This window comes from Schistocerca nitens, chromosome 8, assembly GCF_023898315.1.
Source record: "Schistocerca nitens isolate TAMUIC-IGC-003100 chromosome 8, iqSchNite1.1, whole genome shotgun sequence".
Classification (NCBI taxonomy): domain Eukaryota; kingdom Metazoa; phylum Arthropoda; class Insecta; order Orthoptera; family Acrididae; genus Schistocerca; species Schistocerca nitens.
The window spans coordinates 47,209,122-47,233,181 of record NC_064621.1 but is presented as its reverse complement, the minus strand read 5'-3'; the positions used below and the strand labels follow the sequence as shown (position 1 = coordinate 47,233,181).

Here is a 24,060-nt window from a genome sequence, read left to right as displayed (position 1 = left end):
CAAGCCTAGTGCAGATCTGGGTCAGGTAACAGAGGATGTAGGTGCTTTGTGCAAGGATTTCACAAAGGAGGATGCCGTGGTTATAGCGGGTGGTCCGGGAAATAGCATTGGCAGAGACTCTGAATATTCCATAGAGAGTGACCTGGTGAAGCATACGAGTGTGGGATTTTGTGTTGAGACGCCATGATCGGCCTCATTTGAACTCTTCCGTAGGGAGGGTGAACTTGGAGTTGGAGTGGCTGCTTAGGACGGATATAGCGTCCCATATTGGTTTGATTCCTGTGGATGCTATCGATAGGTGGGACTACACTAGACATGGCCTTCACCTCAATAGGAGAGGGAAGGGAAAACTGTCTGGGTTGATTGCAGAAAACTTAAGGGGGGACACTGGCACAAGTGGTAAAATACCAGTGGTCACGGGTGTCAGAGGGATGCCTTTTTTAGGATAGGGAAGGGGGAAAGAAAACGAGTGTTAAGAGAGATTGGCAGACACACTCAGTTTGAGAAAACACATGAATAGGAGTCAGATTTTATCATACAGCCACCATTTAAACAGTGTTTAACAGAAAGTAATCAGAAACTGCCAGTTCATCTTCGCCAAAGCAGTTACATTCCCATTAGTATGCAGTATCAGTTATCTTTATTATACCAGAACATTCCGGGACTTAGAAATAAAGTTGATGGACTACTCATTTGTATCGATGAAATGAATTCATCTAACCAAATTGACATAATCTGTCTCTCTGAACGTCAAGTGACCACTGATATAGATATGTTAGACATTTCAGGATTTAAGCTAGCTTCCTACTTCTGCAGAGTAGATATGGATGGAGGAGGAGTTGCCACATTTATCAAAAACTGCCATAAATTCAAGAACATTGACATTAATAAATTCTGTTTAGAGCAGCATCTAGAAGCATGTGCAACAGAAGTAGAGTTCCATAACAGATCCTATATAATAATAACTATTTACCGAGCACCTGCAGGAAATTATAATCTATTCTTAGATCATCTAGAATCTCTTTTGCGTTATTTAACAGGAAGAAACAAAGAAATTTTGATTGCTGGTGACTTTAATACAGATTTTCTAATGCAATCTTCCAGTAAACATTCACTGCAGTTAGTAATGTTGTCTTTCAATCTAACTTACACTGTAAACTTTCCAACTAGGATCACTAAATCCTCAAGGACAGCGATTGATAACATTTTTATAGACAAATCAAAGGAACAAAATCATATCATAAAACCTGTTATAAATGGACTATCAGATCATGACATGTAGCTCCTTGTTTTAGATGTAAATTCTAAGCAGATTATCAAGACTGCTAAATCTGAGTACAGGAGAGTAGTCAATCAACCAAAAATTGAGTGTTTTAGAAAACTGCTCAAAGATATGAACTGGAAAGATGTTTATAGTGCTCATGACATGAATGAAAAATATAACACGTTCATGAACAATGTCAGTACCATGTTTGAAAACTGTTTTCCTCTAAAAGTTACTCAAATTAAACAGAAGTCTATAATAAAACCATGGATTACACAAGGAGTAAAGATTTCCTGTAAGACAAAAAGGAAAATGTATCTGTCGACCAAGAATAGCTCCAATGCTGATGATTTAGCTAAATACAAGGAATACTGTAAAACATTAAAAAAAGTAATTCAGATGTCTAAACAAATGCACTACGAGAAGAAGATAGCAATGTCAGCGAACAAAATAAAAGCAATATGGGATATAGTGAAAGAGCAGACTGGTAGAACCAGAAAGGAACAGGAGCAAATAGCACTAAGGGTAGATGACACATTAGTAACTGATGGGCATAGTGTGGCAAATCTATTTAACAAGTACTTTATATCCGTTACTGATAGACTGGGACTTTCAGGATCAGTAAATAATGCCCTTGAATATCTGAAACTAGCCTTCACAAATAGCTTCAAGTACATGAATATATCACTCACTTCACCAAAAGAAATAACGTCCATAATAAAATCTTTAAAAACAAAGCATTCTAGTGGGTACGATGAAATATCAACAAAGTTAATTAAGGCATGTTCTTGTGAGTTTAGTACAATTCTAAGTTACTTGTGTAACCAGTCAATTATAACTGGGACATTTCCTGACTGGCTAAAATATGCAGATGTTAAGCCTCTATTCAAGAAAGGGGATAAAGAGATACCATCAAACTACAGACCGATTTCACTTTTGCCAGCATTCTCAAAAATTTTAGAAAAATGAATGTACAGGCAGCTGCTCAACCATCTGACCACAAATAACATATTATCAAGAACACAGTTTGGATTTCTGAAGGATTATGATATCGAGAAGGCTATTTACACCTGCAGTGAAAATGTACTTAATTCATTAAATAACAAATTACAAGCAGCAGGTATTTTCTGTGATTTGTCAAAGGCATTTGATTGTGTGAACCACAACATCCTTTTAAGTAAATTAGAATTCTATGGTGTCACAGGCAGTGCTGCAAAATGGTTCAAGTCATACCTCACTAACAGGAAACAAAGGGTGTCAGTGCAAGGGACTAGTGAATTAAGTCATCAGTCATCATCAGAATGGGAAGAAATTACATGTGGTGTCCCACAAGGATCCATCTTAGGGCCATTGCTTTTTCTTGTGTACATTAATGATCTCTCATCAGTTACACTGCCAGAAGCAGAGTTCGTTTTGTTTGCAGATGACACAAGTATTGCAATAAATAGTATGTCAAGTGTAGTTCTAGAAAGATCCGCTAATGATATTTTCATGGATATTAATAAATGGTTTAAAGCCAACTCACTGACATTAAACTTCGAAAAGACTCACTATATGCAATTTAGAACCTGTAAGAGGTTTCCACCCAGCATATGCATAAAATACGAAGAAGAGCAGATAGAATAAGTTGACAGTCTTAAATTCCTGGAATTACAACTTGATAATAAATTCAGTTGGGAAGAGCACACCACAGAACTGCAGAAACGCCTTAACAAATCTGTATTTGCAATTCGAGTGTTAGCAGACATAGGCGACATAAAAATGATAAAGCTTGCATACTTTGCCTACTTTCATTCCATAATGTCATATGGTGTAATATTTTGGGGTAACTCTTCAAGTCAAACAAAAGTTTTCAGAGTCCAAAAGCGTGTAATACGTATTATTTGTGGAGTAAATTCACGGACGTCCTGTAGAAACCTCTTCAAAGAACTGGGTATACTAACTACTGCCTCTCAGTATATTTACTCATTAATGAAATTTGTCCTAAATAATATATCTCTTTTTACAACAAACAGCTCAGTTCATACATACAATACCAGGAACAAAAATGATCTGCACAAGGACTTAAAGCACTTACTTTAGTTCAAAAAGGGGTCCACTACTCAGGAACACTCATCTTCAATAATTTGCCAGTAAACATAAAAAATTTAGTTACAAATAAAGATCAGTTTAAAAGGAGCCTGAAAGACTTACTAGTGGCCAACTCCTTCTACTCCACTGACGAATTTTTTAATAGAAACAAATGATGTATTGTATATATTCATACTATTAGTATTGTTATTTCAGCTTAAAAAAAAATCTGACATGTTCCACAACCACGAGGATCTCCTCAGCACGGATCTATGGAACGTAAACTAATCTAATCTAAATACAAAGACTCCAGCAGACGACAAACACTCTTCCAAGCAGACAACCAGAGGGATGAAACAAAGAAATACATGATGATTGCTTTTCTGTATCACATTAAACTCATTATATGTCTCTAGCTAATGTGCAAAATGATTTACATATGACATAAAATTCAGATCGGTAATTTTGTACTGACATATTACTGTGGCTGTCAGATACGTCACCCAGCTGATCATCTTCCTCTCAGTCTGAATTAATAGGAGCACCGACACGTAAGCGATGCTGTTCAGGAACGTAAAAGTGGGTATCAACCCTGAAAGTCAACGAAACGAGTTGTATAGCAACGCTTCAGCTGCTGTGTAGCATTCAAACCTGCCAGTTCTGAAGTCACTTCGAGGTGTGAAGGCAACGAAGGTATCGGTTGTTCCCGTGTATCATACGGTTCCCCATTCGTTTTTAAGTAATTGTCTGTCAACATATTATCCGAACAACAAACTGTTATAACTAGTTTGTCACACGTAGCCACTTTAACTGTAATTAGTTGGCAGAGTAGTCTAAAAACTTGCGTCGGAAGTGCAAAACTGTACTCTGAGACTCTTCAATTAAAATTCTCTATAGTAAATCCCGGCGTGCTTCGATTTTTGAGTGCGGTTGCATTATGTGTTTGGCACGACGGTTCACCTAAGTAAGTTGCCTATTTACGATTTGTGTAAGATTCCCCGTCTCCTTCTTTTCGACATGATCCAATGTCTATCATTATGACCAAATACTCAAGCTGGTTGTAATAAAGGGAACTATAATTAAATACACAAAACATCCTTACATGTGTTATCTATAGCACCGATACAGTGTGTAAGGGTACAGTACCCTTATGTAGTATCGATTATGTACTATGCGGAGATCATACATGGTTTAAGCAAGGACTGCAGTACAGTCAACAATGTGCGAGTGGGTAAGCAGTAGTCGAGTGTTGGAGTCCGTGGGTGGAAGTTACAACTGCAGTAGAGGATGTACCAACCTCTACGAGGACGTAGCACGCAGCGCGACTGTCGCCTGTTCCAGCGCAGCGGTAGCCTGTCAGGTTGGCGAGCTGTGTGGAACGCGGAACCATGGGATGCTGACGTCGGCGGCCAGCTGATCAACAACAACAACAAGCTTCACGGCGCGGGAGTCGCTGTTATGACGCAGTTACTACAATTCCACCAATTTGCAGAGACAACGAGTCTACAGTCCCCGGCGGCTTCGATGCCACAGCCCTATAATTCATCGAAAGCTACGAATACCTGTGTTGTGCATCGCATCATATAGGGAAGTGAAAAAGCAGAGTAAACAGTGAAAGTGTTATTGTTATTGTGGTGGTATATCCCCGGCGGCATCGATGCCACAGCCCAGTGCGTAGTGAACCAGCGTGTTTGCGTGTGATTTACGACTCAACATATAGGCAGGAACCTAAAGCAGAGTAATTAGATATGAAGTGCTACGTAAAAAAAGGTGTTTTCAAGGTGATTATTTGTTTATGGATTACTTTCCAAGGTATGTGCCTTCTGTCAAATTTCTTGTATTACTAACCCTGTAAACTGTGTGCCATAAATATAACAGTATCGCATTTTCAAAATATGGTGCCACTTGGAGTGTTAATTTATGTGGGGTAGTAACAGAATATTTTCCTGTGAATACTGTGTAGTAGTTAGAGTTGTCTGTTTATTATTTTGTTTATTTTTTGATCACATTCATTCAGTTAGGCCTATGTTTCTATTCATTCAATACAGTGACTATCTGATCATTAGTATTTAATTCATTACAAAAAATATTCATGAACAAGCTAATAGACACTTGTTATTCGTGTATCACAGTTAGCCATACTAGTTATTTGGGACGTTACAGCATTGTGTTTCATGTTGCTATGTTAATTCAATGACATTATGCAGTGTGCACAAGCATTTGCGATTAACCTGACTTATCTTGTTGGTAATTAGGGAGTGATTTAATGATATAATTTGACTAATGTACTGTGATTAGGTGGTAATTGAATTTCTTAAACACCATTTTCCTTACATAAATGACAATTATTCTTAATGAATTGAGGTTCTCCACTAATAAGCAAATACACTCCTGGAAATGGAAAACAGAACACATTGACACCGGTGTGTCGGACCCACCATACTTGCTCCGGACACTGCGAGAGGGCTGTACAAGCAATGATCACACGCACGGCACAGCGGACACACCAGGAACCGCGGTGTTGGCCGTCGAATGGCGCTAGCTGCGCAGCATTTGTGCACCGCCGCCGTCAGTGTCAGCCAGTTTGCCGTGGCATACGGAGCTGCATCGCAGTCTTTAACACTGGTAGCATGCCGCGACAGCGTGGACGTGAACCGTATGTGCAGTTGACGGACTTTGAGCGAGAGCGTATAGTGGGCATGCGGGAGGCCGGGTGGACGTACCGCCGAATTGCTCAACACGTGCGGCGTGAGGTCTCCACAGTACATCGATGTTGTCGCCAGTGGTCGGCGGAAGGTGCACGTGCCCGTCGACCTGGGACCGGACCGCAGCGACGCACGGATGCACGCCAAGACCGTAGGATCCTACGCAGTGCCGTAGGGGACCGCACCGCCACTTCCCAGCAAATTAGGGACACTGTTGCTCCTGGGGTATCGGCGAGGACCATTCGCAACCGTCTCCATGAAGCTGGGCTACGGTCCCGCACACCGTTAGGCCGTCTTCCGCTCACGCCCCAACATCGTGCAGCCCGCCTCCAGTGGTGTCGCGACAGGCGTGAATGGAGGGACGAATGGAGACGTGTCGTCTTCAGCGATGAGAGTCGCTTCTGCCTTGGTGCCAATGATGGTCGTATGCGTGTTTGGCGCCGTGCAGGTGAGCGCCACAATCAGGACTGCATACGACCGAGGCACACAGGGCCAACACCCGGCATCATGGTGTGGGGAGCGATCTCCTACACTGGCCGTACACCACTGGTGATCGTCGAGGGGACACTGAATAGTGCACGGTACATCCAAACCGTCATCGAACCCATCGTTCTACCAATCCTAGACCGGCAAGGGAACTTGCTGTTCCAACAGGACAATGCACGTCCGCATGTATCCCGTGCCACCCAACGTGCTCTAGAAGGTGTAAGTCAACTACCCTGGCCAGCAAGATCTCCGGATCTGTCCCCCATTGAGCATGTTTGGGACTGGATGAAGCGTCGTCTCACGCGGTCTGCACGTCCAGCACGAACGCGTCCAACTGAGGCGCCAGGTGGAAATGGCATGGCAAGCCGTTCCACAGGACTACATCCAGCATCTCTACGATCTTCTCCATGGGAGAATAGCAGCCTGCATTGCTGCGAAAGGTGGATATACACTGTACTAGTGCCGACATTGTGCATGCTCTGTTGCCTGTGTCTATGTGCCTGTGGTTCTGTCAGCGTGATCATGTGATGTATCTGACCCCAGGAATGTGTCAATAAAGTTTCCCCTTCCTGGGACAATGAATTCACGGTGTTCTTATTTCAATTTCCAGGAGTGTAGTTTTGATTAAATAATGTAATTTTACATTTTTTTCTTTTTTGTCTTTCTATATATTTTTCTACTTTAATATTCAAATCTAATATCACTATTACATTTTTTCATATTAAAGTATTATTTTGGTGAGGATATGTAAGGGTACAGTACCCGTACATAGTATCGATTATGCGCTATGCAGAGATCATACATGGTTTAAGCAAAGACTGCAGTGCAGTCAACAATGTGCGAGTGGGTAAGCAGTGGTCGAGTGTTGGAGTCCGTGGGTCGAAGTCGGGTGTGAGAGGCTAGAGAGAGAGGTTGCTCGTTAGCGAGGCCGGAGATGAGTGGCAGAATGGCACACAGTGTTTGATGTTCATAAATGTTTATAAATTGAGTGATTTAATTAATAAATTCCAGCATTTAAGAAAGGAGATGTTATCATTTAGTAGTTTTCACAATAACGGAAGTAGACAACAATGAGTCTCATGACAAGGAGGAAAGATATATATTATGCTAAAATAATTAAAATATAACTTCACCTACAGCGTATTCGAATAATATGGTTTGGTGCGAAACTGGGGGGAGGTTACAAGTGGGAAAACTGCTAGTTGTTCGCAAATTCCTTTGCTTGCTCGAAAAGTTTCTCTGTTAGGGAAACTGTCACGCAGATCGGAGAAAGTCTGATGAAAAGTGCAGACAGAACTTCTTCCTCAGTTCTACTGATGTCTGTAGGTTGGGCTGTAGTGTATTGCACGCAATGATTGATGAATCCATAGCTAGTTTGCCAACTAATAATGTAGTGTAACCAACGAAAGGAAAAGTTCCACATGAGTATATAACAACGGATATGATGGTCCTCGATCAATGCGAACGTAGCAACACCAAGAGTCTGTCGTGATTTGGATCGTGACGTAGATGGTGACGTAATGACTGGTGCACTACTACGCCGTAGCGTTGGGTACCAGGGAGACTGCTGGCGGCTTCTGGCCGGCGTTGCGGAGCGAAGCGGCCTGCCGCAGGGCCGGCAGTGCTCCAACAGGTGGGGGACCGGCGAGAGGCAAAGACTGCGACTGGCTGCTGGAGCTTTTATTTCTGATTTCAATTCCCCTCAACGAGGGCCTGGCGCAGCGGATAAAAACCGCTATTCACCAAAATACTACACAAACTGTTTTTAAAAACGTTTAAAATACCGGGTGATCAAAAAGTCAGTATAAATTTGAAAACTGAATAAATCACGGAATAATGTAGATAGAGAGGTACAAATTGACACACATGCTTGGAATGACATGAGTTTTTATTAGAACCAAAAAAATACAAACGTTCAAAAAATGTCCGACAGATGGCGCTTCATCTGATCAGAATAGCAATAATTAGCATAACAAAGTAAGACGAAGCAAAGATGATGTTCATTACAGGAAATGCTCAATATGTCCACCATCATTCCTCAACAAAGCTGTAGTCGAGAAATAATGTTGTGAACAGCACTGTAAAGCATGTCTGGAGTTATGGTGAGGCACTGGCGTCGGATGTTGTCTTTCAGCATCCCTAGAGATGTTGGTCGATCACGATACACTTGCGACTTCTGGTAACCCCAAAGCCAATAATCGCACGGACTGAGGTCTGGGGACTTGGGAGGCCAAGCGTGACGAAAGTGGCAGCTGAGCACACGATGATCACCAAACGACGCGCGCAAGAGATCTTTCACGCGTCTTGCAATATGGGGTGGAGTGCCATCCTGGATAAACATCGTACGTTCCAGCCGGTGTTTAACAGCAAGGCTGGGGATGATGCGATTCTGTAACATATCGGCGTACCTCTCACCCGTCACGGTAGCAGTTACAAAACCAGAATCACGCGTTTCCTCGAAGAAGAAAGGCTCGATAACGGTAGATGTGGTAAATCCAACCCATACCGTGACTTTCTCGTCGTGCAATGGTGTTTCCACGGCAGTTCTAGGATTTTCGGTAGCCCAAATTCTGCAGTTGTAGGCGTTGACAGACCCTCGGAGCGTGAAATGAGCTTCGTCGGTCCACAATACGTTACTCAACCAATCGTCATCTTCCGCCATCTGTTGAAACGCCCACGCCGCAAATGCCCTCCGTTTCACTAAATCGCCAGGTAACAGTTCATGATGCCGATGGATTTTGTACGAATAACATCGGAAGGTACACCAAAGTGCCAACCAAACAGTAGTGTACGGAATGCCGGTGCGACGTGCGACTGCACGAGCGCTGACTTCCCCGTGCATAGACGAACCCGCTACAGTCTCCATTTCTTCCTGAATTGTCTCAGCAGCATTACGCCTTGTGCTCGGTCGGCCACTACGGGGTCTATCGTCTAAACAACCTGTGGCTTCGAACTTTGAAATCATTCTCGCCACAGCTGCATTTGTCAACGGACCTTTACTCGTTCGAATCCCCTTCCTATGGTGGTAGGAACGTAACGCTGAACTTGAACATTCCCCATTCTGATAATACAGCTTCACTAAAAGCGCCTTTTCCGGTAACGTGAACGTGCTGCGACTGCTGGCGCATCTGATTCTCTCTCTCATTACAGCTCCTTTTATACACGATTGTCATGCGCAGTCACTGACGTTTTGCTGTCCAGCGCCATCTGTCGGACATTTTGTGAATTTTTTTTTGTTCTAACAAAACCCCATGTCATTCCAAGCATGTGTGTCAATTTTTACCTCTCTGTCTACATTATTCCGTGGTTTATTAAGTTTTCAAATTTATACTGACTTTTTGATCACCCGATATATGAAAGGTGACAATAACAAATAATTTTATAAGAAAAAATACATAGGTGGACGATATAGACGACTTTTGCATGAAAACATGTGACAATAAACAAGGATTTTGTAAAATATACATTCGTGCAAAGAACTGATGGTTTTTAAAACTCGCTTGACGATTCTATATTACAGCTAAAATAGTCACTGATGAATGGTGCAATGGTGTAATGTTGATGCTAAGTTACACATGAAAAACTTATCATGATGAAGGTGCGATGATGAGTATGGGGTCCTATAGAACTATGCGTCAGCACGATAGATGGAGACGGGAGGAGAAAATGGGAAGATGGTATGAGGTGGAGCGTTGTGGTTAGGGACGGGAGGAGGGTATATTTCGGGACGGATGGATAAGGCATGGAGTGCACGGAAGATGGAACATGGATGTAGTGACGCAGACGGGTACCTGGATTGGTTATTAGTGGATGGTAAGTTGAGTGCTGAGATTGGGTTTTGCGACGGATGAATCCGGCGCGAAGGTGTTCTATGAAGAGAAGAAGGTGTGGAAAGAGGATGAGGTGGTACAGGATACGAGTTGAGGAAGGTAGGCGGATGCGGAGTGCGAGGCGTAAGTGTACGTCTTTCCAGGATTTCAAGGGACATAGAATTTAGACCAGGCTGAGATTCAGGAAACATTGACGTACGTTATTGTGGGGCGGAAGAAGGATTAGAGGTGAGGACAATGGTAGAAGGATGTAGACTTCACGTTCAGCCTTTTAGTACTTTTCGTAGTTTTAGTGGGTTTCTGGCTCTGTGTTGGAGGGTGAGAATATGTACGTTCCTTGTTAGTTTTCTGTCGAGAGTACTTTACTGTTTTAGTCAGAGGGTAGGTCGTGGAGGGAGAGATGCAAATTTGCTGGACCGAAACCCAAGTCGGTGTGACCAAAGATGGTGACTTGGCTTTTATGTGGGTTTAATTGAAGTTTCCACGTAATGCACCACTCGATTAGGGGATTCAGGTGGTTTTGGAGGGAGGTATGGAAGAATTGGAGGGTGTGATGAGTGGCTGGATAGGCGGTATCGTCAGCATATTGCAGCATGTGCGTTAGGAGTGGCTTGTAAAGGACGGGGTGAAAGGACAGAACCTTGAGGCACAACCTCTGTGGAGTGAAAGATACATGGGCAGACATGGTTGAGTGTGGCATATGTAGGACGGTGCTAAAGGAAGGATGCTGTTAGGCGGGCATAGTGAACTGTGAGTGCATAGGTATGTAGCTTGAAGAGCAGTCCCGAATGGGATACATGCTCGAATGATTTTTGGATATCAATGGCGATAAATGTGACGGTTCCATTCCTACACTTGATGGGAGATCGGGTGGGTAAGGTAAAGAAGTTGGTTGCCGATGCAAGAGTTGGGACGAAGCCACATTGGAGCTTGGGAATGGGTAGGTGGGTTGCAAGGTGCTGATTGACTCGTTGGATAGCAATAGTTCCAAAGATTTCGCTGAAAACTGATGTGTGATAGGCCGATGCGATGAGGTCTGCGAGAATGCTTTATCAGTTTACAGGAAGGGAAGGACTTTGGGCACTTTCCACTGTTATGTGTCACAGTCTGTGTACAGAACGACTTTGCAAAGGGTGGCAAGGGTTTCGTGATAGGCTCTGGGACAGTATTTAAAGTGCTGTAGGAAATTGTATTGTCACTGGGTGCAGTGTATTGTTTTTAGCAAGTCTTTGTGCAATGCCGTGAGCTGCTATTGGCGTGTTTAGTCCTGTTCGGGGAGTGCTGTGTAAGTACTGGAAGTTTGGTGCGCGAGACGCGACAGTTTTGTTGGCACGATACTACACACAAGGATCCATCGCCTAATCAAAGTTGGAATCATGTAGGATGGTAAACGTGTCTTCCATGTAAGATGCGAAGTGGTTCGCATTTGTATGGTTGTGTGGAAGTGATCTGTTATGCAGGATGGGATATGTGGGAGTGGGGTTTGTGGACAGTCTATGGAACGCTTTCCAATACATTGTAGAGTTATATTGTAAGAGGTCTATGATTAAGGAATTTGTTGCTAGCGCACTCGAGCAGATGTAATTTTGATGGATTGCTCACGCGGTGCCTGCGATATGTAAGCTGTAAGAGAATCTCAGACCAGAGAGCAGTGTTGCATGCAGTACGAACTGTAGCAGTAGGAGTTTGTAGTAGCGAGCAGTCATGTGTATGAAGTTGGCTGGGCCGGTCGTGGGGAGCGATGGCGGAGCCTGAGCGATATAGTATAAGGTAAAAGCAGCCTCGCGCATATGTAGTATTGTTATATCAAGTCCCATGTAAATGCTTAAAAAAAATCTCTTAATAATAATCTTTTTTATAAAAATTAACTTTCGACAATCATTCATCTCAATTTAAAGAATTTACTAATTTCTCCAATCCATGGCCATCCCGATTATTGCAAAGAAAAATCAGTTGTTCTTTTTATGCATGACAAATCTATCGGCCAGCATTGCATTGAGCTGTGCCAGAAAATTTCTTGTAGGAGCAGATATATATGCGTTATCCGGCGACTTTATTGAGGTAAGAATTTTCATTTTTTTTATTTGGAATGATCTTTCAGGGCCATGACGCAGCGCTGCTGACGTCCAAAATTTACCAGTTTAAATTCACAGTCAATTATTGAAAGGTTATAAGTGAGTCACATTTTTATTATTCGTAGGTTACGCAATAATAAACTGTTGGAAGGTCACGCTGAATGTGAATGAAATAAATAATTATATTGTTTTTAGTGTTGGGAGGTTACGGAATTTTTTTTGTGGGGAGGTTACAATATGAGTTCATGTCATGTGCCAGTCCCGACGTCGTTTGCCTTGTAAGTAACTGCGAACATGTCTCTTGAGCTTGCTTAGTGTATGAGTGTGTCCTGGTCACATGTACGAGGGAATTCTCTGTATGCACCATGGGATTCTTGGAGCAGGGCAAGAGCATATGGAGGAAGAGTAGAACAGTCGTAGTAGAGAGTTCAGAGTGGTTTATGGTGGGAAATGGCATCTGAGGTGTTGTGTTGTAGGAAGTCAGCCGCACTTTGGATATCGTCAGGATTTTTCAGGTTAGCTCATGGCTTACGATTATGGTATGAATTTGGGCATTATACGCATCCCAGTCTACACGGGAATGATCCTGGACATGTTGTGGTGGATGATTACGAGTGGTGTAGGTTAGGTTTGGTACACAGCATGAGATGAGGACGGACGATCACTTCCAGTTGGTTCTGCGACTTTTAATGGAGTGCGCCTCAAGAGGTTAGAGGAGACAACAATATCATCGGGTGTTGTACCTATATCAGTACAGGTGTGGCCATTGAGGATGATAAACTGACGCTACCGCATTGCGCGCAGGAGTGAATGTTAAGGTCGGATGTAATTATGTATGCGGTAAAGGTTCGGTGTACATTGGTCAGGAAATCGTAAAGGATGCAATGTTTGGGGCGGATGAAGATAGTGGCAAATGTTAATGAGAGTTTTGGGAGAAAGACCATGAGGATGAGGTGCTCAGTTAGGAGCGGTTGGGGAGTAGAGAGGATATGTAGGAGATGGGCAATGGCTACTCCGCTGCTGGCAACAGGATGGCGATTATGAGTGCGATGTGGGATGTGAGGAGACATGTCTATCGAATGGTGGGGTTGGAGAAAGGTTTCGTTGAGAAGGAGGACATGGATTTCGTGTTCTAGGATGTTATGGGTGAGAAGATGTTTATTGGAACGGAGGGAACGGATATTTTGGTAGAGGATGTTCTATGTGTGCTGCACCATTTTCAGTAAAACAAGGAGGAGTCTGAGAGGTAGTTTAGACCAGTGTTTCGGGATTATCGAAATTGAAATGGGCTTGATTTTGGGAATATGTGACGTAGATATTGAGATGGAAGGTGGTGCGGCTGGCGAGGATTATTTGTTGTTTCAAAAGGATGTATATTTTGCAGCATTAATGTTATGAAACGGATTATATTTGCAGTCGTGGGTGGAGGATGGGGGAGAGTTGCTTGTGTGAAGTGGTTGATCAACTGTGCGTATGGGGAAGGCGAGTTCAGGCTTTTGGGGAAAGGGTTTGTATTTGCATTTTTGGGAGTAGGTGCTCGCACGTGTTGCAGCCAGGTGGAGAGTTTTGGTTCGGGCATTATTTTTGATGGTGGTTTTGCATGCAATGAGAACAAGTGTGTGGGTTCCTGCAATGTTCTGTCAGATGGTTACTGTGTTGTGAAGTGAGACAAGAAATAATTATCTGGAACTCAAGGGTAAATTATCTATGCTGTTGTTCCTTTAATTACTTTTACTTTCGCAATGAAGTACAATTGAATAATCTGAAATGCTATATAGATATAGTATATTCAACTGGAGCGTGAGGACTCCAGTGAAAAACGTACTGTCACAGAGTAAGAAAGAGTTACGAGTAGTCTTTGAATAAAATAGCTATATCTCTGAGCTGAGCTCTTCTTATTGTGGTTACTGAGCCCAGGCAGACGTCACGGTCTGTCAGTCGTGAGTTGTCAGTTAGTGCGGCAGTACGGAGATAGGAGGCAATGTCGCCTAGTGTATGAATGATTGCAACTGTGGTTCCGTTTTGAAGTTAATGTTAAAAGTGTGTACTTCAGTGAAGTGAAATAATAAGTGAGTTACAGAAGAGAAAAATGTGTACCAGAAGTTCTTTCAAGTGGTTTCACAAAAGACCCTTACAGAAAAAGAATTCTGCAACAAGGAAATGGAGTCCATATAACTGTACGGGGACCGAACTCCCACCCAGGATCCGACGAATAATTCACACGTCATCGTCTCTTAGAATAAGAGATAGACCGTGTTGCCACAACTTACTAGCGAAACGTATAACAATAGACAACAGATCTGTCCAAATGAAACCTCTGTAGGAAGCTGGTTTAATTACACTGCGACTGGGAACTAACTGATGGTACTGTACACTTCCAGTTCAACACATTTAAATACACACATATACTCTCATTTGTATAATTAAATAACATCTCCTAATTACTCATTTTTTTATAATTCTATTACATTTTTGTTAGATCCTGCTACAATTGGAGGCATCGCTGACATCTATATACTCATGTAGTGGCACGGCATGGTTCTAGAGCGTGCATATTATTGCAAATGAATACTCTGTGTTTAGTAAGTGTGCCAGTGATGTGGGGTGATTCTGAAAATACTGATACTGATAAGTACTGATAAGCGATGTCCATTACCAGTTTGAATGCAGACATCCTTGTGCACAGAGATTCCTGGTTGCATGTTGAGTTCACCATCGACCTCTTCATCGGTGTACTCTAAGTTGATCTTTTTTATCAGTGCTGTGAATGTGGGACGGGAGGGGGGGGGGGGAGGGGGAGCGGCGGCGTGGAGATTGGGGTTGTTTAAGCGGAGCGTTTTTAAGGCTTGTAATGGTAGCATTTCCTCCAGACGAGCAGGTACTTCGAAGGAGGATTGAATGGGAATGAGGCTCATTAGTTTAATGATGATGGAATTTCCCCTATGCATGAGATGCTGGATTTGCATTGCTGGTATGTAGCGCTGAATATGAGTTAGGAGTGTCTTGGGACTGAGAAATTTACTGTCACATCTGTTTAGCAAAAAGGAGAAGAAATGTATTAGCTGTCGCTTTTCTGGGATGATTTCGAACCGCAAGTCTTCTGTATATGGGAGATTAGCTGGGTCCTGTAAGCTTAACCCTAACGATCACTGGTACTCGGCCTTTTGTTAGTTTTAGCGATAGGTTTTGTGATGATTTGGGGTAGGGACTTTTACCTGCCCGTGTCAGTGTAGCTGGCTACAAATGTCACTTCTCATTAGTGTTTTCCACGAAAAGAGCTTGAAATCACGGAATTCCATCATACTAAATGAAACTACTGGTATGAGGTCCAGCATTATGTCATTGGTTTTTTGCGGAAAAAAGCCTTCTAGTTAGTAAGTTCTGTATTACAGCGACAAAAGATCCATTTCTACGAAGCGTGGCCACCAGGTTTATAAAACCACGTTGCTGGATTTATTCGTCAGTGTGAGACCCAAACGAGGTTGGCTTCATAGGTGTGCAATATAATTATCATGCACCCTGTCTTTAACGTATGATCCCTAAACAAATTATCCCGCAGAGCCCTATAAGAGAAATATAATACATACGGGAATTACGACCATTTGTACCAACGAGATGTCACAGTTATAATCTTAGAAGATAACGATAAAAAGACCATCAGATACTGAATTTGACTCCGATATTGGCTGATTTGCTGTTTGTCATCGACTACAGTGGCGTAGATAGGATGTTTTCTAAGCTCTAACGAGATATATGAACTGGGCGAGACGTTCATTCGTGGTAAAATCTTAACGTCTAACATTATACACCTCATAATATTACAGTAAAAATTAAAATAGGGTGTGTTTTTGCTAACTGAACAATGCATTTTTGTTTGTAAGACTACATGGGTAACTACAGTCTGCAACCGCGCGACCGCTACGGTCGCAGGTTCGAATCCTGCCTCGGGGATGGATGTGTGTGATGTCCTTAGGTTAGTTAGGTTTACGTAGTTCTAGGGGACTTATGACCTCAGATGTTGTCCCTTTGTGCTCAGAGCCACTACATGAGTGTCCACTAGCTCACAGACATGGTATCAAAATAAAGTTAGAACGTTTTTATTAATAGCGGTCAAAACTGCCTCTGCCGATTACAGATTGTGGGGCGGCGGTTAGTTAGAGAGAAATATGGTTGCTGTACAAATGTTTGTTTGTTGATTCAGTTTCTGGCTTTTAGCATGTTGTTAATGCTGTCTTTCGCCGTTCTCAACACTGGCTCTCTATTTACTTTGTAGCCCCCAGAAAGCGATTTAACAAAACGTGAAACCTGTAATTAGAGTTCCTAGTGCCCACTTCAGATGAGACTATAATTATAGCTGCAGCTTATAGCTCTGAGGAATTAGGAGATTGTCCGGGATTTCTAATCAAAACGATTTTCCAAAATAGTTGAGTATATTCTCAAAGTCACAAATAAAAACACACAAGTATCCCTACAACCTAACTAACAGAGCAGTTCAGAGTCCAATGCGCTGATGCAACTATAAATGTCCGAATTAAATGTTGAAAAGAATGCTCGCCATAATTTTATGAGAGTATTTCATCAAACGCCACGCTAAATAATTGGTAGAATGTCTGTCCCGCGACGGCACGTGAAAATACGACAATACGCAAACTGAAGCTAGATAATGAAAATCATCCCAGAATTAACACTTCACTTGAAATGATTTCATGGTTACGCGCATCTCGAGTAACTGAATACGGCATCCGAGGCTGTTAGTCGCAGTGATACCGATGCGACGCGACTGCCGACACAGATGGCGTGTTATTCAGCGTCTGGAGAGAACTGGGGCCTTCCTTCCTCGCGCAGCGTTCTTATATATAAAGCCGCGGTGCGGACGGCTAAGGGAACGCCTGATCAAATCGGCTGTCCCGACTAGCCGCTGGGCTAGTAACGCACCACTTTAAGTTACATAATAAATTATAGCTTCTTTTGCTGATGGTCGATGAAGCTCTTAATTTAAATGTGCATTCAGCACGTAAGTAAGTATTGATAATAAAATTTTGACGTGGCTAAGTTAAGTATTTTGGGCGAGAGAATTAATTTAATTGCACTACACGCAGCAGATGAGCTCTGAACTGTCCCTTTTGAGATCCACTATCGCTCTAATTTTATAGGTATTCAAAAGAAACTTTTCACATCTTCAAAGTCATAACGGACCTCCAACCTATTTAAATCTAAACATCCTAGCCTTATTTACTAGCCTACTTAATCTATCTTGCTTCCTTCAGTTTTGAGACGAAAACCAGAAAATCATGAATTTCCACTAAAATCTAAATCTGTGAAATCCAAAGTACTGTTTTTATTAAATCATTATGAAAGATGAATCTAAATATAAATTTTCAAGTCTCTAGCTCTTTTCTGTTGCGCCAATGATTTTTACAGAAAAACGTCCAAATTTCGGAAATGGCTGCAGTTATCGAACTGATATTTAACACACATTAATTTAGCATTATTCCTGACATGCTAGGAAAGTTTTAAGTCATTTGCTTGATTTTTAAGGTATTGCGCAACATTTATGACGTCAGAGCTAGTTACAGCAGACTGGCTGGCACACAATGGAAAGACTGATGTGAATTTACTACAGCGTGAGTAGGCTGCTTCCGTACAAGATGCCATGGCTAGTGTGTGGGCGCTGCTCATACATCGCTGCTTCCTGATGCCCTAACCACAGGTGGGGACAGGGATTTTCCGGCTGTTAACTGGATGGAGCCACAGGTCTGTGATTCCCCTCAGTTATCTGGGATTAGCGGGAGGGTGATGGACATAGGCTGTCACGTTGTGTTGCAGGTGTGGCATTCCACGACTCTGAATCGTCGACAGAAACACACGGCACCCCTTCATAAATATGGCGGAAATTGTACTGTTATCAGATATGTGCAGCCTATTTTTGCAGCAGTCATTATGCGCGTTTGCTCGCAATTTGAATCACGTTAGTGGTAGTTTAATTCTTCTTTGGGAAAAATGCTTACCGATAACGGTGCTTTGTCGCCAAGGTCGCATTTTTAATCGTGTGTGGGATAGGCATCATGGCCTCTGTGAGTCTATGCCTTTGTCGCGGGAAGAGATTATTTTTCTGGACATTGCTCTGACACGTTTGTTTGCAGCAAGGTGACATATAATTCGAATTGTTTCTGCATCTATTTACGAGTCTTACAGTGACGTGATGGGACGTACAGGTCTTTATATCCTGCGTGGGAGCCATGGCGGATCTCGCCCACAGTCACTGTTCTTGCAGGATTATATTTGCGAGTCTCACCACCACATCATCACATACGGCAGTGTTCTAGCTGTCCAGCCTGTGTCTTTGGAATTCTATGAACCAGTCGAAATTACGACAATAGCTGTGTCCGTACTCGGGTTTTCTTGTCGTTAATACACGAGATATATTCACATAAAGTAACAACATTGCAGAGTTTATTTGGTTTCGATATTGTGATTTTAGTTACGTTCCATCATTCCAGCAGGGAATGTAGTCTGGCTGAAAATGGGATCGCCCTTGGTAGTTTTCAAAGCATTGGGGGGGAGTGGTGTTTCTGATTGGTTCAGGGAGAAGGGGTAGATGGGAGGGAAGTGCTTTGTGCTTAAACTGTTAGCAACTTTTATCCGCGAAAGGCTCCTCTGATATCCTCTAGCGAGCCTATAGATATCTCCGAGTTACAGCTGGTTTGCCTAGGTGGCATGCTACCTCTCTGAATGACTGTCTTTTGCGCCATCCGTCAGATTGGACACGCATACATCGTAAAAATTTCTCTACCATGCCTGCCAGAGATGGTCTGGCGTAGAGCTGACCAGAGATGTGGAGCTCTCTTGTTCGCTACCTTGGGTTCTCTGAAGCCGCTAGCTCGAGGAGTTCTATAGCGTATCGGTATTATCCAGTGAATGCATGGGGGGTGGGGGGTAGTTACTCGTAATCTAGGGGCGTATTTGTAACAGCCTTTGAAATTTCCGCCGACATCTTGGAGTCTATTTGCCGTTATTACCACAGCCGGCAGATCCCTCGGCAGCAGTGTCAGCCTCCTGGATGGAGATGATTACATCTTTTATAATGCATCTTCCTCAGCAATTGCTGAGTTTGGTGGTGTTGTGCCTGCGATCATATTTCAAGGATCAGTGTTTGTGGTTACATCCCACACATCAGTCTGGGGAGGGGGGGGGGGGGAGGGTTCTACCCCTGCAGGTGACATGATTTTCTGTGTGTATGGTTTCAGTTACTGATCGACTACCTCTAATTGAGTATTTTGTACCACTGTGATCAACACATACAATATCTTTCGCTGGAAGCTTCAGAATTTTAGCATGACGTCACACACACTAATGATGTAGTTGTGGCTTCACGATGATACATGAATCGGGACCCTGCTGCACTGTGCTCGGTTAAGAGAATCATGACGTCGACGCCACGCAGGATAGCGTAATTGGATAAAATATGAGTAAAGTGGAAAATGAGGCTACTTGTTTACTTGCTTGGGTACGGTGTCTGCTGGTGCCTGTAATGCGAGGTATTAAATTGTTATTAACAATTAGTCCTCGACTGACGTAATTTGTTATTATCAAATAGACACGGCCTACAGCCTCTCCCTATGATACCCACTCAAGTGGCTCAGTTATGAATGATGGGATTAGGAAGGTATGGTTCAATAGCAGAGCTAACTACACTGCTGGCCACCGTAAATGCAACACCCTGAAGGAAGCATCCGAATCAAGTGAAATTTACACCATGGGTTTGCAGCGATGAGATATGCAACTGATTAGAATTTCAGCGCAGACGCACATCACGCGCGCCTGTGGCGCCACCTCATAGCGCCATTTAAGGCTTGGCATTTTCGGCGAGTGTACGTTCGGCACGTGTGTTTACCTTGTGGTTGTTTCACAAGACGATCAGTTATGCCTCGTAGACAACAGCGAACATCGTTTGATCAAGTATCCGAGTTCGACAGAGGAAGGGTAGTGGCTTACCGTGATTGTGGATTATCATACAGAGAAATCGCTAGTCGTGTTGGACGAAACCAAACAACTGTAATGCGGATATGTGACCGTTGGATGCAGGAGGGTACGACGGACCGACGTGGTCGATCGCATTCACCTCGGTGCACCACTGCACGTGCTGATAGGCAAATTGTGCGCATGGCAGTGACGGATCGCTCAGTGACATCCCGAACCATAGCACAGCACATTGCGTCTGTAACGCATCATCCAGTGTCTGCGCGTACCATTCGACGCCGTTTACAGCAGAGTGGTCTGTCCGCAAGACGTCCATTGCTTCGTCTACCATTGACGCAGAACCACAGACGTCTCCGTCGCCAATGGTGTGATGACAGACGGATGTGGACGGCAGAATGGAATGACGTTGTGTTTACTGACGAGGCACGCTTCTGTCTGCAGCACCACGATGGTCGGATTCGAGTGTGGAGACACCGTGGAGAGAGGATGCTGGACAGCTGCATTATGCACCGCCATACTGGTCTTGCACCGGGTATTATGGTATGGGGCGGTATTGGATATTACTCTCGCACGCCTCTAGTACGCATTGCCGGTACTTTAAATAGCCGGCGCTACATATCTGAGGTGCTGGAGCCAGTTGTCCTTCCTTACCTTCAGGGCTCGGCCTCAGCCATATTTCAACAGGATAATGCGCGACCACACGTGGCACGCATTGTCCAAAGGTTCTTCGTCAATAACCAGATTGAATTGCTTCCCTGGCCGGCACGCTCTCCGGATCTTTCGCCGATAGAAAACATGTGGTCCATGGTTGCTCAACGAGTGACCCAGATTACATCCCCAGCTGCCACACCAGATGATCTTTGGCAACGTGTGGAAGCTGCTTGGGCTGCTGTACCCCAGGAACACATCCAACGTCTCTTTGACTGAATGCCGAGACGTGTGGCAGCGGTGATCTCCAACAATGGCGGCTACTCTGGCTACTGATTCTGGCAGGAACCACATGTCACAGACGTCTGTAAACGTAATCATTTGATACTTGGTCAACATGTTATCTACAAAATAAATTTTGTTGTGCTACCTCTTGTCTTTCTTGGTGTTGCATTTACGGTGGCCAGCAGTGTAATTCAGGTGGATAGCACATTGTGATCACCTGAGAGCATCATGAAGTCCGCGCGATGATTCTTGCGTAGTTGGACAAAATACGTAAAATTGTGGAATATCCTGAAAAAATAAGAAAATGGGCGAAAAATACGTAAATTTGGGGAAAATACGGAAAAAATGAGAAAAATGCGTCTAATGGCAGTAGAATGCTAGTACTTAGGTATCTGCCAGGGTGTGGTCTCTGCTGATGAGTCTAATCATGTAGTATTAAACTGGTATTAACAAACAGGACTCGAGTGACGTGCTATCTGTCCCTTGCTGCTCAGAAGCAGAGTGAATCTCTTCCACTCAGTTGTCAAAGTTATAAAAGACGATGATGGGAAGAGGGAGGAGGGGGTGTTTGACACTCACTGGTTTAGAGGGAGTGGCAGCGGAGGGGAGGGCGAGAATGAGAAGGAGAGGAGAGGAGGGGCTGAATGATGCCTGATTGTTCCCCAGGTAGAGGGTGCCAGGGCACCGGGGAGCTCAAGTGTGTGATGTGGCATCGGATGTGGAATCTAATAAGAGTGGAATGCTTTAGGAGCGCCACTTATTTGCTACACCACACTTTTTCACCATGTGCTAATCTGGTTTTTATATACTTATTGAATCGTTTATAGTGCATTACTTTGCGCTCACTTCGTCCACTACTTGGTCCACAGTTCACTCGCAATCCCAGATTACTCTGAGCCCATATTCTATGGTCATTAGACTTTTTATTCCATTTATCTGGTCCAGTTACTCTACCGCATGTCGATATTATCGAATAGTTGACAAATGCAAGAACTACATGTATTTTCTAGAGCGTACAAATGAACAGAACTTTATTTTCCTCCACGGAGACGTGTACACGAATTTTCCGGGCTTAATGCGAATTGCCCTGAACGTAAAAATGAACTGAATGTTTTTCTGTTTTTATTTCACTACTCTAACAGAAGCGAATGTGAAGTTTCTGGATTTAACATCGAGGTCGTTCATGTCGCGACTGTACTCGTAATATCGAGAGCATTTAACATTCACTAACACTAAAATTGCCAACGCTAGGCGTTTCATATGTTTCATTGTGTTCAAGCTGGTGTTATACCGAAATGCTGGCCAAAACGCAGTATTTCGGAGTAATACCAGCCCTCCAACTATTCGCAGTCGCAGCTCAGCGTGTTACCTCTGCGCGCAGTTTCTTGATCTCGGAGGCCAGCTCCTCGCACTGCTGTGTGTACTGCCATTTGGCCGTCTTCTCGCTCTCCACGATTTGCAGCAGATGAAGATGTTTCTGTTCAAGTTCTTCCTTCTGCAGCAGCAGTTTGTTGAAACTGGAAAGTAAGAGCAAAAAGACAGTTACAAGTAGCAGTGCAAAAGAAGACAGCTAACTGCAAAAAAATCGCTTGATAACTATGCGGGGGTAGCAGCAGAACGCTACTTTGCAATTCGTTCACTTGTAGAAAGTATCATGTACAAAGCAAATCATATGTAATGCTATCAAATAGCTGCATTCTTCAAGTGCAGAAAGCTAACGGCGGGACGCAGTCGTAACAACAGCTGCTTAACGCAGGCGCATGGCTAACGGCACAGGATAGCCACTCCTTCTGCAAGAACTTTTCACTGTTCATGTTCAAAAACGTCGTGGACGGGGCAAATCTGGCCGCCTGTGGCGACTACCTGACTTCCGCTGTCTACTTTTCCAGTTATGACTGACAAGATTTAAGGAATAAAGTTATAGCTATGGAGGCATGGAAGTACCAGCTTGAAAGCGTCCTCTCGGACGGCAGCGTTTACAGACGGCCACTATGTGCTCCAGACGAAGCAGAGACTAAGCGACAGCGGACACAGGCACGAAACACACAGGAGCACACGTAACATATATCAGAAATGCGCACCTGGTGCCGTTTCGGGTACAATAGACGAAAGGGGTTACGCAATGGCACAGTCGTTCGAAGTGGCGGTCACGAGATGACAGGACATTTATCAGTATTCAAGATTCCTTGTGTTCACAAGAAGCATTTTGACAAATTTTACCCGTAGACATATCGGAAAGTACACAAACCTGTGGACAGAGGTGTAGGATCGTTCGTCGTAGAAATGCAAAGTGAGGCAGAGATAAATTAGAAACTTGCGCAGAAGTGTCTCGAGCAATGTGGTGAGAGAAATCTCGCCGAGACATGTACTTCCCTGAAAGGGAGGCGTGAGGGTTCTTGGGTTCTCGGTGATGCTGGGGAATCTCTATTGTCCGAGTTCCCCTTCTCGACACGATTCAGCCACTTGGCAAGTCATAAGGTATTTGTTGAAGAGCTGTCGGTAACTAGCCAGTTTTTAGTTCCCAGGGTAATGAACGTTTTCAGGCAATGTGTGATGTGCTTCACAGGTAACGCTTGAGCGTCCTCGATGGTGACTAGTCAATCACGGTGAGATAAATCTCACCATTGCGAGTAGTATGCGGACGATCTACAAGCCCCGACCTACTGTCGACACGTGGCTACATAACTAAGAACTCTGTTGGAGTAACTGAGCTAAGA

General features: G+C 43.5%; 1 protein-coding gene across 1 annotated transcript in view; it reads right to left on the bottom strand.

The window, feature by feature from the left end:
- Positions 1-24,060, bottom strand: part of LOC126199146 (ras-specific guanine nucleotide-releasing factor 2-like) — a 1,534,440-nt gene that overhangs the window by 984,467 nt on the left and 525,913 nt on the right. Inside the window, exon 4 of the mRNA XM_049935901.1 lies at positions 22,713-22,860. Within this exon, the coding sequence (XP_049791858.1) occupies positions 22,713-22,860 (148 nt within the window). The remainder of the gene's footprint in view (positions 1-22,712; positions 22,861-24,060) is intronic.